Here is a 14327-nt window from a genome sequence, read left to right on the forward strand (position 1 = left end):
CTGCCCGCGATCCGCCGGGAATAACAAACGCGCCTGGCGAGGGTCTCGCCACCAAGAAGCCAGGCCGACTTGTGCTGCTCGTCTCCTTCATCCACGAGATCATACACGCCCAGAGGCGACACGTTCGGCTAGGTGCGTCAGACGACGAGGCCCGTTCAAGTCAGGCTGTACTTGGTCCCGATAGAGGCCATGTGTATTATATCTGCTTCGGGTGTGTACGAAAGCCTAGATCACTACAGGGCGGCGGGCGGCGTATTCGACGCTCTCCGATAGCAGAAACTGGGACGCTGAGCCATGCATGCCGGTTCAGACCTCCTAACTTTGGGCTGGGGAAACGTACATACCCTGGGCTCCTATTAGCGGTTTATGCGATCAATCTTTCGCATAGGCTCCTACCAAGGTTTGATACTGAATTGAATGAGAGTTGATCTGGTCACAGACACGATCAATACAGCAAGATCTCTAACCTCTGGTGCCGGTGGCTGGATGTTGTTTAGGGAGACACGGGAAGAGAGAAGCATTCTGAGGTGACTCTGTGCGCAACTTTCGTATTGGATGATCTTCCTACGCGACTACTGCATACCCATACGGCAATAGATCTATCATTGCTGGTTGGGAATCATGTCTCGTTGGCCAAGATCACCTGATATTCCTGTCCTGGTCATCTATGTAGCTGGTCATCATTCCTGGGTAGGTCTGAGCATCTATCTACCAAGGTATCAGTCCACCTTACGTACTCTTATCTTACAAATACCCTCACAACCCCCCTCTCAGTTGCCGATCTTAAGGCCCTCCAGATCTCGTGCTAGGTCATCAATCTTCAACTCCAACTCCGTATCCTCCTCCTTCTTTGGATCCGAATTGGATTGGTTAAGGACGTCGAGTGTTGAAGCTGTCATCTCGTCTAGTTCTGCTTTGGTTTCCTAAGCCCATCGTGAGCCGAGGAGACCGGCCGCACCAAGATTGTGTCTGATTCCGCGCACGTTAGGGAGCACGTTGCGCAGACCTTGGCTGCCAGTACGACTGCTAGGCACTTGTGAGCTCTGAGTTGCGGTCAACGGCAAGGGTGTCTGCGAGCGGGGTGTGAAGCTCGCCTTCTCCTGCTTGGCGGGAGTCTCAGACTGCTGGTTTGCGTCGCCTTTAGGCACTCGGGATGCAAAAGATGATGTTTCCGGTTGAAGCTCAGTCTTGATGACCGGCTTATGAACCTCTTGATTGATTGCCTTCTCAGTACCATCGAGCTTCTGATCAAGGGCATTGACTTCGCCGGATGCAGAGGCCACTGGCATAATCAGAGGTGAGAACTGGACGAGTCTGTCGTTGAACACTAGAGTCGATGGTCCAGCCACTTGCTGCTGTTCCACTGGCTCGGAGAGATCCGGGGGAGGAGTCAATCTGCCGGGGTCATTGTGAGTACCAGACAAATTCAAGGGCGACGGTGAGGACACAGCTTGATCGTCTGTGGGGGTGGGGGGCTTCAGGTGCTGAATGGCCTGCTCTGCTACTCTGATGGTGTTCTGTGGGTCATATGGTGTTCTAGGAGTAGTTACTCGAGGAGCCGTGGACTTGTCCTTTTCAACCATGGCATTGAAGGCATGCGGATTATAAGTTCGACTTCCAGAACGCTCGCCGTTGAGATCCAACAGATAATCAATCGGGTAAGTGATGCGACTTCCTTTTACGCCCCGATACACCTTCTCATAGACGACGGCCACTGTATTCAACTTGTCATCGTCATTGAAGGATCGGAACGTAGCGCTCTGGTAAAGAGCTTGCAGCGTTGCCAACAGAGTGGCGTTCTCGAGCCGCTGGTCGGGGAACAAGCCCATTTCAACGCAAGCCTCGCAAAGCCCCTTGACCGACTCAATCATACCATCATATTTGCCCTGTGTCAAACGCAACATCAGACTTTGAGATGCAGGGGACAGATAGCGTACGGGTAGCATTCTCTCCACATCATGTAGCTGGATGCGGGTGGTCTCAGGGACTGGTGCAAGTACAAGCTCGGTGCTCTGCTCAGGGTCGTCGGGAAGATTCTTGTCAGACTTGTTGATCTCGGCTGTGGTGTTGTGCTCGTCAATATGATCAACGGCTTCTTGGACCGCGTCGCTCTCGCCATCAAGGTGGTGATCGAGATGTTCGGTGTCCAGATTGTGTCCGGGACGAGCCTCTGGCTGTTGGTTCAATGTGTTGTGCATAGATGCCTTGGCATCGGTGGAGTCGATCGGCTTCGCCACGTTGAGGTTGGATCGCGAGCTGTGCTGGAATAAATCTCTAGTCTCTTCCGGGGAAGGACGGTTACTTGCAGGCTCTGCTCTGGCAGACGATGGGATTGCCTCGTATGTAAGGTCTCTCAGATCCTCCGATGCCGGTCGCTTGCCCTTGTCCTCGGCTTCAATCTTAATAAGCTTTGTGGGCATAGACGGAGCTTGAGCTCCTCGGACTCTTGCGTTCACATTCATGGGCGACGTCATTTCAATCAGGTTTGATGTCGAATCCTCCTGATGAGGCGAGGTACCAGTCTGCATGAGGCGAGAAGTCTGCATGAGGCGAGAAGTCTGCATGGGGCGAGAAGTGGCCGACCAATCGCGCTCGTTGGTCTCTGAGTTCTGTATAGGAAGGGCTTTCTTGGCAGATCTCTTGTGGGGAGGGATTGTGTTATTCTTCTGGTCGTCTCCGTTCTTGTGGTTCTGTGCAGCATCAGTCGTCTTCGGGACGACTTGAGCATCGCGCGGGCTGTTGTTGCCTTTGGTCGAAGACTGATCAGCCTTCTGGGCAGGCTTTGGCTTCGGGTGCAACTCCAGAAGGGCCCAGAAGTCAACACCACCGACTTTTTGGGCCTTGAAGTTTTGTTCTTCAAAACGCGGGGCGTTGACGTGATCCATGCGTTTCTGGTTCTGTTCGATGAGACGTTTTAGCTCTTCGGCTGCCACCAAGCTAGGAAACAATAGGTGATCCACTGCCATAGGTTGAGTTTCGTCGGCTCGGCGTCGAAGGATCTTGACGCTGCCAATACCGATGATGGGGAGAAACGACCTCACATCATCCCGAGTGACGAAACCATTGTCTCTTTGCAGCTCCCAGATGATCCATCCATCAACTCTGGGATGTGTGTAGAGGAACACCTTGCCACTTGTTGGAAATGTCCCATCAGGGCTAGCACTTGGGTTTGTGATGTCGGCATCGCTCTCAAAGATTGTGTTGAATCTTTGTTGTGGCTGGGGAGTTCGTGGGCCAAACTGGCTGGTGCCGTTAGGATATCCCTGACTAGGATCACTCTTGGGAGGCTGAGCAACATTCGAACTAGATACGGAGCCAGCAGGAGCAGGTCCAACTGAAGGAACAGGTCCAGGTTGGCCTGAGGCGGGTCGCAAGTGAGGAGGAGTTGCTTTAACGCGCTTGTGAGAGGAGGCGTTGGTGTTGCCATTCATCTGACCAGAGGATTGAGGCTGAAGAGGTGTTGCACCTACAACACTTGCAGATGAGAAGCGGTTCGAAGTCTGAGCCTGGATATGGAGGCTATATGAGCCCGCTTGGTGGGTAGCTGAACGCTTCTGGTTGCTGTTCAAGGTCGAAGATGCACTAGGTGCATCGAACATTGTAGGTCCCTTCGATGGAAGAGGCTGAATAGATGGACTGAGAGAAAGACTCGGCGCCGACTTCTTATTCTCGAAAGTGAAGATATTGGCTCCCGGAGGGAGGACAACACCATGCTTGGACACCTGACCGATTTGACTGGAGCCATAGTTTGAGGCTTGACGGCGCCTGGTTCCAAATTGTGCTGAACGGGCCGTCATCCGAGGGTTCCTATCGTCTTGATTAGCCAAATGCCGAATATGGGAATACGGGTCCTTTTTTCCCACCTACTTGGGATCGTACTTGGGTATTCTAGCCGCATTACCAAAGTTGGTATGAGATCCAGGAGGGCCACTGCTCTGAGCAGTTCGCGCAAGACTGAGGCCATGGGGGCTGTTTACAGCTCCGGCAGTAGCAGATTTGCGGAGAGCGTGGAGACGGCCGGCGGCGATGGGATCCAGACCGTTCACGGCCTTAGCATCTTCATCATCGAAGGTATTGTTCTGGACAGCATCTTTTTGTCGTGTAAGCTTTTCGAATGCTGGTCTGGGTAGGTGCTAGGGAACTGGAGTTAGGGGAACTTACTCTGCCACTCGTTACCTTCATTGGACTTGACAGGTGGAGCAACAGAAATGAATCTGTCCTGGCGGGCGCTTCGGTCGTCATCTTGGGCGTGGTCCTCCATGCGGTTGAGGCCGAGATCGTTCTAATCAAGTTTACCTGTCAGCCGCGAGCCCAAAGTATTGTTTTCATATATTGAAGCGACAGCGGCAATCTAGGGCGAAGATTGAATGCCGATGACTTCCGCCAACAACAAGATTCCAAACAAGTCTCGAGGTCGCCACTGGCATCGGAAAGAAAAAGAATAGTGTCAGACTTACCATCATGGATAATCTTGCATTCTCTTTCTTGCGGCTGGCAGCATCATCGTGATGACCGCCAGCGCCATTAGGATTCTCGCCACGACCCTCCATCTTGATACAAAGAAGGGTCCTTACTTTCCTTGGATGTATTGCATGGATGGGGAAAATCAAATGGCTTGGGGTAGGATGGGGGAATAACGGTGTCCAAAGGACAAGTGCTGGTTACGTGAAGAATCGCGAAAACCAGGCAGGTATGAGGCGAGTCCCTCTTTGCTTGAATGGATCAATGTCTGGGATGTATGGTGACAGAACAATTTCTGGTGAAATATCTGGGCAGTGGGTTTGGTGTTGTTTACTTGCCTGGTGTAGGCAAGAGTTGTGGTTTGGGGAAGTGGGAAGGAAGTGGGAAGGAGGTGGGTGGAGACCAGGAAGGTTGTGGGAAGGGAAAGGGAAGCAACGACCCAAGTTTGAGTGCACTCCGAAGGTTGAGTGACTTGACTGGATTTCGTTTCGCTCAGGTGTAGGTCCAAGAGAAAAGATCAGCCAGAAGCTCTTGGCCAGCAGGTGTAGGTACAAACAAAAATGTGTACCTTGCGTGGGGGGTAAAGAAAGATTGTGTAGTGGGTGGACCTTTGTGGGATCACGAGGGCTTCAAATCACAATGCCGTCGTCGATGTTACTGAACATGGGTTGGGGACACCGGCGACAGGCGCGACGGAGAGGTGAATGAAGAGAGGCGACCAGCGATATAGTTCGGCGATGTTCACGGGCTACAGTGGCAACAGGCCCCTGCAGTAAGACTGGATGGATATTGTGTAAGGGGGCATCGATGAACAATATCCTACGGACCTTATACGCACATTCCGATGCTTTGAGAAACGATCTTATGGCATAGCGGGCGGGTATGACCTAATACGCAGGACGCCTGCATTGTCACGTCTCGACGCCAAGTACGAGCGATCGTGGGCCGGTTAGTGCCCTTCTAGCACCACCGAACGGCGGACGATGCGACACCGAACCGCGAACGATGCGACGCGATGACGAGAATGCTGGATATATCGGACTAGCACGTGGTTATGCGGTGCATCATTCATGCTACAAAGGGGTTGATATTACATATGCTGCTTGCGCTATACGCGCCTGCTCTTTGAATGGCTTCACTGATGCTTTATACTATTTCTGTATGTCAGGCCACGAGCTCTCACGCTTTTAATCCAGGCTGAATGCAATGAGGATTTCTTATTCCACCCTGGTCGACTGCCGTTAGTTTTCTTTATTCCTTGAATTCGATAATAACGAGATTAAGAAGGACGAAAAGGGTTTTCCGTCATTGATATAAACAAAACGAGCTTCGTATCGTTACGGCACCTTTGGGCCGCGGTTAAGCAGGTTCACGGTGCTATCCGTAAGCCAGGCTTGACCGTAGGCACGCTGGGGCCAATGGTGATGTTCTCGGTCACGAAGATGTATACTGACTTTGGCTGTTTGGTAGTTACAAATTTATCCTAGGGATGGCACCGCTCCAATACATCATTCATCTACCTATGGATGCATTCACAGATGACATAGCCGTAAGTTACTCTGCCGAGGGCCCCAAATACCCCTAGCGCCATTCACGAAAGATGAGACGAAAATACACGACAATGATACTGTCAAACATGACGAGCATGATGGGGACGTTTTTGACAGGACTGTCTACAGTTCCTGCGGAAATACAACTCATTAGAGGGTCAGCCCTGGTTCAACGCGAGTACAGTTTGCAGTAGCCAGCCTATCATGACTTAAGGATTCATTTCGGTATTGGGTTTGCAGTACTCTTGGAGGTGACATTGTCGGAGTTGTCTACAAGACGTAATTCGCTCTGGCCTGAAATGCCAAGGATGGCTGGAAAGGGGGGAGGAGAGGGCTGGTGATTGACAAAATGGAGAGGGGTGAGCCTTTTCTTCTGCCAGATGTTACATGCTTAATGATGTCCATACTAGCTTGGGATGGCCATGATAGGTGAATAATGTAACAGTAACTCTTCAAATGTCTAGCAGGTGCAATTAAGTCCCTAAGATTCCGGATCGCAGAGGGTGTGATCTACTTCGGACAAGCAAGGGCTGCCCCCTACCACATGGTAAAAGATAATATCATTATATTGAACAGATGTTTTTTAGCAGTATGGCAAACATTAGACCAAAACCAACATCATAGAAACGTAAGTCAGGTGTGTAGTCAAGAACTGCGTGGTTACGAGCCATATGTCTTCACAACAGGTAACCTTTGACGTACCAGACATGCCAGTTATCTTGCTACTTTGCTGCTTCAAGATAGAGCTCTGCTATTTCAGTGGAAGTGTTTGGACCTGGCAACATCTCAGAGGCAAGTAAGAATGGATACATAACGGAGTCATCATTCCTTAATGTCCCGAGCAAAGAGGCCGGCTGGGGTCATCAATCCAACTACAGTAACTAATCCACACTTGCAGGGCGGCCAGAATTGTCGCCGCGATGCCGAAGAGAATAGCAATAACCAGTGCCACGAAACTTGCCCAATAGACATATCTCCCTGATTTCTTACTGTCCGACCATTTGCCTACGGTGGTGATGGGCGTCGGGTCTTCTGCCTCGCTCCAAAGGTCATACAACCTCTCCCCCCAGTATGGAAACCTTTTATAAAGTGCTGACACGCTTCTAGGTAGAAGTACATCTAGTTGGGTTTCGTGGTACGAGTGATCAGGGGTGGTGGATCTAGCAGCGAGGTATCCAGGCGGTACTTCTTGACCTCATCCGATAGAAAGTTGTATGAACTTTTGTCGGCCGACGGAAACAAGACATACAATGTTGCCAATGTTTCCTTCATTAATTTCGGCGGCAAGCAGCCCCTGAAAACATCGTCAGCGACGGGCAACCCTCGACAAGTCGGGTGATGTAAACATACCGAGACAGTGCTTCTCTATCTGTAACTGCGTTTATGTCCTTGAAGCTTCGTAAGGCGGCGCGAATGAATGCTGGGTGTTGGAAAATATAGAGCGTCTTCCAATTGATCCCGGTAGACAAGAGCAAGTGGTCTGACAGATAGTCCGTCCATTGAATCTTAACTTGCGTATATTTGGTGATGTATATTGCTGACAGTTTTTGCATCTTGACTTTTTGGTTATCTGGAGCAATGTCGTCGGGAAGTCGCTGTGGAAAAATACGACTGACAAGCATGATGACGCTTTCGTCGGGCTTCCATCGAGGGCGAAAGAGCTGACCGCCGATGACACTGCCAGGTAAGGTTGGGATAGAAAACATGATTTGGACCATGATATCAAGGACGGATCCCGGAAGGCCCAATTCCTGGTCTTGAAGGAGTTCTGCTCGAGGGACATTTGGTCGTGTCTTCAACAACCAGATAAGCTTTGCCAACTGGTCGACGTTCGCGGGCAGTCTTTCCTCAGGGCGGGCAGCCTGGATTTTCTTGTTGACATATGCAATGTAATGCGCCAAGCTTTTGAGGTCGAAGCTGGTAATATCGTAGACACCCCATGCTGATTGGACAAAACGTTCTACTGACAGCGCTGGTTGTATTTGCAACAATTCCATTCTGGCGAAATCAATCTGGCGGGTGAAGCACTAGGCAGTGAATGTTTGGGGTTTTACATGGAAGACGTACCTCATATAATCTTCCCCGGTCGCCACAGCCTCGACGTACCAACACAGCCCATATGTCGTGGTATGGTTCTCTCTTCGAGGCAGCCTGCGAGGCATACTTGGTCGATGCTTATTGGGCTACCAGCATGTGTGTGCAGTGGGTAGACCATTAAGCCCCGCGAGCCTGATAGCGAACGCATGATCCATTGGGATTCCATTGTTAGTCCTGCCTCTCTACTGCCCTCCCTCGGTCACAGTCATTACAGGCGATTGGCCTAACTGTGATGGATTTTATTACCCCTCTGCCCGCCAAACACCTCCAAATCAAGAATACAAACGAGGTAGTCAGCACTATTTGTAACAGCTTCCTCCCAGAGCGCACTCTGGTATCTTGGAGTACAACACTATACGACGTCTGGAACCGCGGTAACAATCCATGGTCATGTTGAGTGTGCGCAATCTAATGCATTCGATTATCAACGATGCTCTGCTGACGTTCATTCATAGCAGGCCGCACTCACCATGTCCATGCATGATCGTGAGATGAGTGAGATCCATGTCGCTGTCCGGTTCAACTTGAAGGAGAGGCTGAAAGCGTTCACTACTGCCTCTTCCATCAACCTCACAGCACACAAACACGAAGATTTCACCTCTGCCCAAATTGATAGATTGCGATGCTTCAACGGCTTTTTCAGTAGCAACTATCCTAATTTATTTCCTACAATCTCAAGGCCGGATATCAACATCTTTCTAGTCCTGCTCCGCTCGACCTTAGCGAAAACAAATGGACCTCCCGAAGTTCGCATCTGCCTAAATGGTTTGGAAAGTCACGATCAGATCATTCACTTCCACCAAGTCCTGACCCAGGCGCATTGTCGCCGCTATTCCGACCCTCTAAAACTGTGCTTCAGTACCACATTCATTCAGCTGGTGGGCCCGAGAACCTTATCGAGTTCGTTCCACATCGCCCATAAGGCAAACACGTTGGCTGGCAGTATTCTTCGTTGGAACATGTTTCGGGCGGATATCATCTCAAAGTCTACAATCGGCGGCACTATTGAAATTGATGGCCGTTCGTACGCTATCACTATCGTCCATGACAGCAACCAAGGCCATCAAAGCTCTGGTGGGAGAACGAGCGATAGCAACAGCTCCTCTTCAGAAAGAACTCTTCTTGAGAATGATAGCATTGACCTAGAGCCACCCCTGGTTATAGACAGCTGGAGCAATGATGGTAGTAGAGCCGACAACTGGGACATCAAAACAACCGGTGTCACAACCACGACGTCCGACGAACACGATATTCCCGGGACGAGCTGGCTTCCGAAGCAGGAAGAAGTTGTTCTGCTCGGTGACTGGGCGCTTATTCCTATACATCCCTCATGCAAGCTTCCGAATTCCTACACATTGCCCGGATCGTCTGGCACAACGTCACAGTTACGATACATTGTAGATTTCTCTGAGAAAGTAGACCGGTTTCCGGTTTCAATACTCTCAGGCACCGCGAAAATGGGGATGATGTCCCGAAACATATCCTTTCTTGTGCAAGAGAGTGGTGACTCGCAGGAAGTCTGGACCGCACAACTACAACCCAACGAATGTAAGATAATCTCTTACTACCACCACAATTACATGATAAGATTGAGTTGACCATGCGGTAGCACTACAGTTGGGGGATTCCGGGTCCTGGGTAGTCGACATATCAAACGATTCTGTTATTGGGTCAGTGACCGCGGCATCTCCCGGCACCGCTTACATTGTGCCCTTTGCAGATCTTATGGCAAAGGTACGCCATCGCTTCGGGACATCCACCCAGATAGCGATGCCGCTTCCATTCGTCACGCTACTGAACACCCTACACGCCCATCCGCCAGATACGAGGCTAGGGAGGGACCATCTAGACCATGCAGTATCTGAAAAGAGCTTGCAAGCTTCCGCCAGCGATATTGTTGCCCGATATTTCCTTAGATTGATAAAACGTGGTAAAGCCACCGAAATCGAAAAACTTCTGGAAAGAATGAAGTTTGATTATGCCGCCCTGAGGGTGTTGCTTGAAGACCTAGAATCAGAGTCTACGGAAATTGCGGGTAACGAAAAGGATATGTTTGCTTTCGCCCATGCTACCATGGGAGATCGGGATGCTCTCGATAAGGAAACCCAATACCCAGACAGGACAGAAGCTCTATTGATACCTTTTAGACCTTTTAGACCAGAATCAACAGTAACGGTATCTCGACAAATCCATGAAAAAGTCGCACCCTTGATCTCACGTGGGAGAAGAAGCAAGGAGCGATCTAGATCGCCCACAGCTGGCAGTTCAAAGAGGCCCCAAATTATACCCGGAACACAGTCTCCTGGACCAGGCGGTGACCAATTATTGTCCAATTCTCGGCTCCGCCGATCGGCAGTGAGGATTGGAGATTCATCAACGCGTGCACCATTGCCACTAGGCCAGCGGAAATATCATGTTCGCGCGTTCATCAACGTTGCACCTCATCAGTCGGCTACACCAATTCCCGTCCGTACTAGGACGGGATCAGGGGCACGTGGTTCAGGTTACTTTCCAGAAATTTCTGTATCCAAGTTAGGTGAGTATTTCCAGGAAGGACCAAAAGTGACAAGGGCGAATACTAACCACAACAGACCCTAAACCCTCGGCACCTCCTAATGACGATAGCTCTTTCATATAGGTAAGTTACATTCGGACTGTGATCCTTTCTATTCCTGTATTTATTCCTCGTTTCCCCGTCTTATAGAATCATGAATGTATTTACCGCTAATTCGATACCTTTTAGGTCATCCTGTTTACCCCAAGGGGGCAATGCTATCAATACTGAATATTGGTAGGTGGGAGGTTTATCAAATATTGATTATCAAGCCCATCATCATGTAATACTCGATCGAAGGTAGGTACTATAAGTATTGTACGGCTTGCCAAGTCATCTTATCATTGTGTACATGGTATGCTTCAGGTAGCAAAAGGCACGTGCAGAGTCGCAGTTAGCAAGGAATCGCTATGTCAAATGGTATTCCTATGGAGGCAACGACTGCAAATAAAATCATCTCATGCCGTATCCGTAAACGCCTATGCCCGTGAATCACCTTATTTTCGTATTAAAGGGCTGATCCGAACGACAATCACACCAAGCCCCGAGGCCGCTGCACACTATCCCTTAGGACGTTCTATCGCTTCTTGACGCTGGGGCGAGGCTTGCACTCGTCGCCCTGGACGGGGTGCAGCATCACCTTGTTGGGGTACTGAGGGCTGTTGCCCTGGTGGCCCTTGCTCCAGTCGTAGCCGACGGCGTAGGCGAAGATGCTGCCCGAGTTGTTGAAGGTGGTGGCCACGATGCTGCCGCCCACGGTCGGGTAGCCCTTGAGGCGGTGCTTGGCGTCCTTGTCCCAGAAATGGAACGTGCCGTCGCTACCGGCGGTCGAGAAGGTGCCATGCTGGGGGTGGAAGGAAATATCGTTAACGCTATAGACGTTGGTGACGTTGCCCTGCGGGGGGTCGCGGTGGCACTTGAAACTGAAGTTCGAGGTCGCGTCCTTCTCCTCGACGTATTGGATGGCGCAACGGCCCTCGATGGAGCCGACTGCGAAGCCCGAAGCATCGGTGAAGCAGCTGACCACGCGCGTCTGCCACTTGAGCGGACTCTGGATCGTCTTGTAGAACTTGAGAGGATCCTGCAGGTTCACGACGTTGATGTAGCGGTCTGCGGTGCCGATGACGAGGAGGTTGTTGCGAACGTCCATCGAGTAGATTCGCTCCTGCGCGGTAACGGTGCCGACGGGCGTGCTCTGTCGGAGATCCCAGTATTTGATCGTCTTATCCCAGCTGCCAGTGACCAGCATGGTGCTATTCGACTGTGGTGACTCGAAGAACTTGGCGCACTTGATGGGTTGATCGTGAGCGGCTACTTGTTGCGCTTGGAGGTTACCGCCGAGGTCGCAGAGCTTCGCCATTTTGTCGGCGCCGGCGGACACGAGTTTTGAGCCATCCTATACGAGCCATGTGAGTGTGTTGTTGGCAAATAGGACGGGAAACCAGAAGAAAACCTTACCTTGGAGAAGTCGACACTGAAAACAGGGGCGTCGTGGTCGTAGGCGTGCTTGCCCTGACTTTGTCCGGAGTTGTCAATCTCGTACACGCGAACTTTCTTGTCCCAACTCGAGACGGCCAGGATTTCCGCGGTGGGAGAGAAGACGAGGTCGGTGACGGTGTCCTCCGGGGGCTGGTTGAGAGCGACGTCCTTGGAAAGGTCGCCCTGGGTGTTGGTCGAGGACGACGCCGCGGGAGCAGAGCCGAACAACGACATCTTGTCCAAATTCTCCTAAATGTTCCACCGAGGCGCTATCTTGGGCAAAGTAGTTCGTCGAGAATTCAGTTGGTTGTTGTTAAGTGATGTTGCTGGAGATGCTCCTGGAATTGAGGCTGTCTCGGTCGTAGGCAACCCTCGTCGCGCCTTACGTTTTAATTTTTGGTCAATTGAGAGCTCCCAACGCGATTGACCCGATTAAGGTAGGTTGGTAGGGAGCAGTACCCGGATAAACGATAAGACTCGAACCGGCCTGGGCTAAGCAGGTACTTATACCGGTTTGGTGCATGCCGTCCCGCTAATCATGACAATGGTCCATTCCCTACCTATTTTGCACGAAAACGGCCTTTCTGGTATTGATGGATATGCGGCTGGGTCATTGACAAGACACTGGAATACCTATCACCAAGATAGCCAACCTTTCATTGATTGGTAGCAGTGATAATAACGGCCATTAGAGCGCGATGGTGCGCTTGTATTGATCCTGCAAGTGTCGATGTACTTGTTTATTCCTAACAATTTGAGTGTTGTCCCAGCATTGGCAGCTTTTAGCTCTAAGGTCTTTCGTGCTTAGATCAGCTAAATTCGGGTCTTGTCATCAAGGGCACTTCCAGCACATGGACAAGATGCAAAAGGATTTGGCTTAATATTAAGTATGTGAGAATTTCTGTACATATATGGCCCTTGATGGGATCTTTCGATGCCTTAGTTTGGGAGGTTTGTTGACTTTACTGCTGTGACCCACCATGAGGTAGGTGGTTTATCCCGTGTATCTGCATATGCGTACCTGCCTGCGATCTCCACGGCAGGTGTGCAAAATTTAGTGGGCTCGAAAGGCACGCAGACCCACCTAAGCTTTCAGGGCCATTCTGAAATTTCTGTATAAAAATTCAACCAGGCTCTCCCAACAGCCTTTCCTTCCTCTTTCCTTTCTCCTTCAAGCCACCCCTCGTCCGAAAAATCGCTATCGAAGCTACACACAGAGAGATCTTCGCGATCTCTCCTTTCAGAAGACCAAAGCTTTGGGAGAAAGTCCCCGGACACCTTTTCTTGATTCTTTCAAGAAAAGAAGAGCGGAAACGCGCCGCCATAAAAGCACAGCGGCTTACCTTACCTCTCGCCTTTCTTCCCTTTCCCTTTTCTGCCCCGGATTGTTATTCCAAAACCATTCGTTTCTTTCGCGCAATGCCGCATCTCTTGGCTACGGCGGGTTGAGCCCCAATGGACGAAGATATGAGTCCGCCTCTCCCCGTGTCGGGCTGAGGGTTTACGGCGCGCGTGCGACGGCGCGGGTGGTGACTTTCTGGCCGCCTGGAGTTGGGAGGGAGGTGCTACAAGGCCGAGTTGGGAACCATCTAGTCGAGATCCAAAAGTTATGCGATTACCTCCGCTCTTCAACTTCGTGTTGAAGCAGGTGGCAACTCGACGGGGCTTATTCTCGGTGCGAGGGGGGCTTCAAATCATGTTCCTTGATTTTTTTTTCTTGTCGAGGACGGAAGAAGCTGAGAAATGCTTCGGATCTGATATGTTTTACACTCTGGGCTTCGTGGGAAGCTCCCCCTTTCATCCCTCTGATCTGATGCGTTTCGACGCTCTTCAACACTCCACTAGCGGGCTCTGGGGCTTTACGTTCATGTGATGAGAACCATTTAATAGAGTCAAGCACCGAGACACAAAGTGTCGACGACGACAAAAAATGCGTTATGGTATCTGATGAACATTCATCCTTCTGGTTGAATATTATACAGACATATTTGGCAAGTGTCAGACTCCCATTTCCCATCCCCTAGATAGTTGAGATACCTTTTTTCAGAAAGAATACAAGACACCATATGATGCCATGCTTCACTTCAAGAGTAATTCTCGTCGTACCATCTATGCAAACCAAAAGACCAGATACAAGCAGATGTAAGCAAAATGATTCGTTTACAGATTAACTTGGATTCTCTGTA

General features: G+C 50.5%; 5 protein-coding genes across 5 annotated transcripts; 2 read left to right on the forward strand and 3 right to left on the reverse strand.

The window, feature by feature from the left end:
* Positions 1 to 1202: 1202 nt before the first annotated feature.
* On the forward strand, positions 1203 to 2270 carry PG985_010941 (uncharacterized protein; the record flags this gene model as incomplete). The annotated part of the gene is made up of 3 exons (XM_066830708.1): positions 1203 to 1297; positions 1622 to 1658; positions 1965 to 2270. 3 exons carry the CDS (start codon positions 1203 to 1205, stop codon positions 2268 to 2270), a joined length of 438 nt encoding a protein of 145 aa, XP_066681390.1.
* A 1593-nt stretch (positions 2271 to 3863) lies between these two features.
* On the reverse strand, positions 3864 to 4550 carry PG985_010942 (uncharacterized protein; the record flags this gene model as incomplete). The annotated part of the gene is made up of 3 exons (XM_066830709.1): positions 3864 to 4090; positions 4162 to 4282; positions 4458 to 4550. The coding sequence occupies 3 exons, from the start codon at positions 4548 to 4550 to the stop codon at positions 3864 to 3866; spliced, it is 441 nt and encodes a 146-aa protein (XP_066681391.1).
* A 2580-nt stretch (positions 4551 to 7130) lies between these two features.
* PG985_010943 (uncharacterized protein) lies at positions 7131 to 8008 on the reverse strand (the record flags this gene model as incomplete). The annotated part of the gene is made up of 2 exons (XM_066830710.1): positions 7131 to 7305; positions 7362 to 8008. The coding sequence occupies 2 exons, from the start codon at positions 8006 to 8008 to the stop codon at positions 7131 to 7133; spliced, it is 822 nt and encodes a 273-aa protein (XP_066681392.1).
* Positions 8009 to 8578: 570 nt separating this feature from the next.
* On the forward strand, positions 8579 to 9942 carry PG985_010944 (uncharacterized protein; the record flags this gene model as incomplete). The annotated part of the gene is made up of 3 exons (XM_066830711.1): positions 8579 to 9656; positions 9718 to 9842; positions 9931 to 9942. 3 exons carry the CDS (start codon positions 8579 to 8581, stop codon positions 9940 to 9942), a joined length of 1215 nt encoding a protein of 404 aa, XP_066681393.1.
* Positions 9943 to 11239: 1297 nt separating this feature from the next.
* PG985_010945 (RNA export factor gle2) lies at positions 11240 to 12375 on the reverse strand (the record flags this gene model as incomplete). Its single annotated transcript, XM_066830712.1, has 2 exons — positions 11240 to 12058; positions 12121 to 12375. The coding sequence occupies 2 exons, from the start codon at positions 12373 to 12375 to the stop codon at positions 11240 to 11242; spliced, it is 1074 nt and encodes a 357-aa protein (XP_066681394.1).
* Between the last annotated feature and the right edge of the window lie 1952 nt (positions 12376 to 14327).

This window comes from Apiospora marii, assembly GCF_038362585.1.
Source record: "Apiospora marii strain CBS 49790 chromosome Unknown utg000007l_segment0_segment0, whole genome shotgun sequence".
Taxonomy (NCBI): domain Eukaryota; kingdom Fungi; phylum Ascomycota; class Sordariomycetes; order Amphisphaeriales; family Apiosporaceae; genus Apiospora; species Apiospora marii.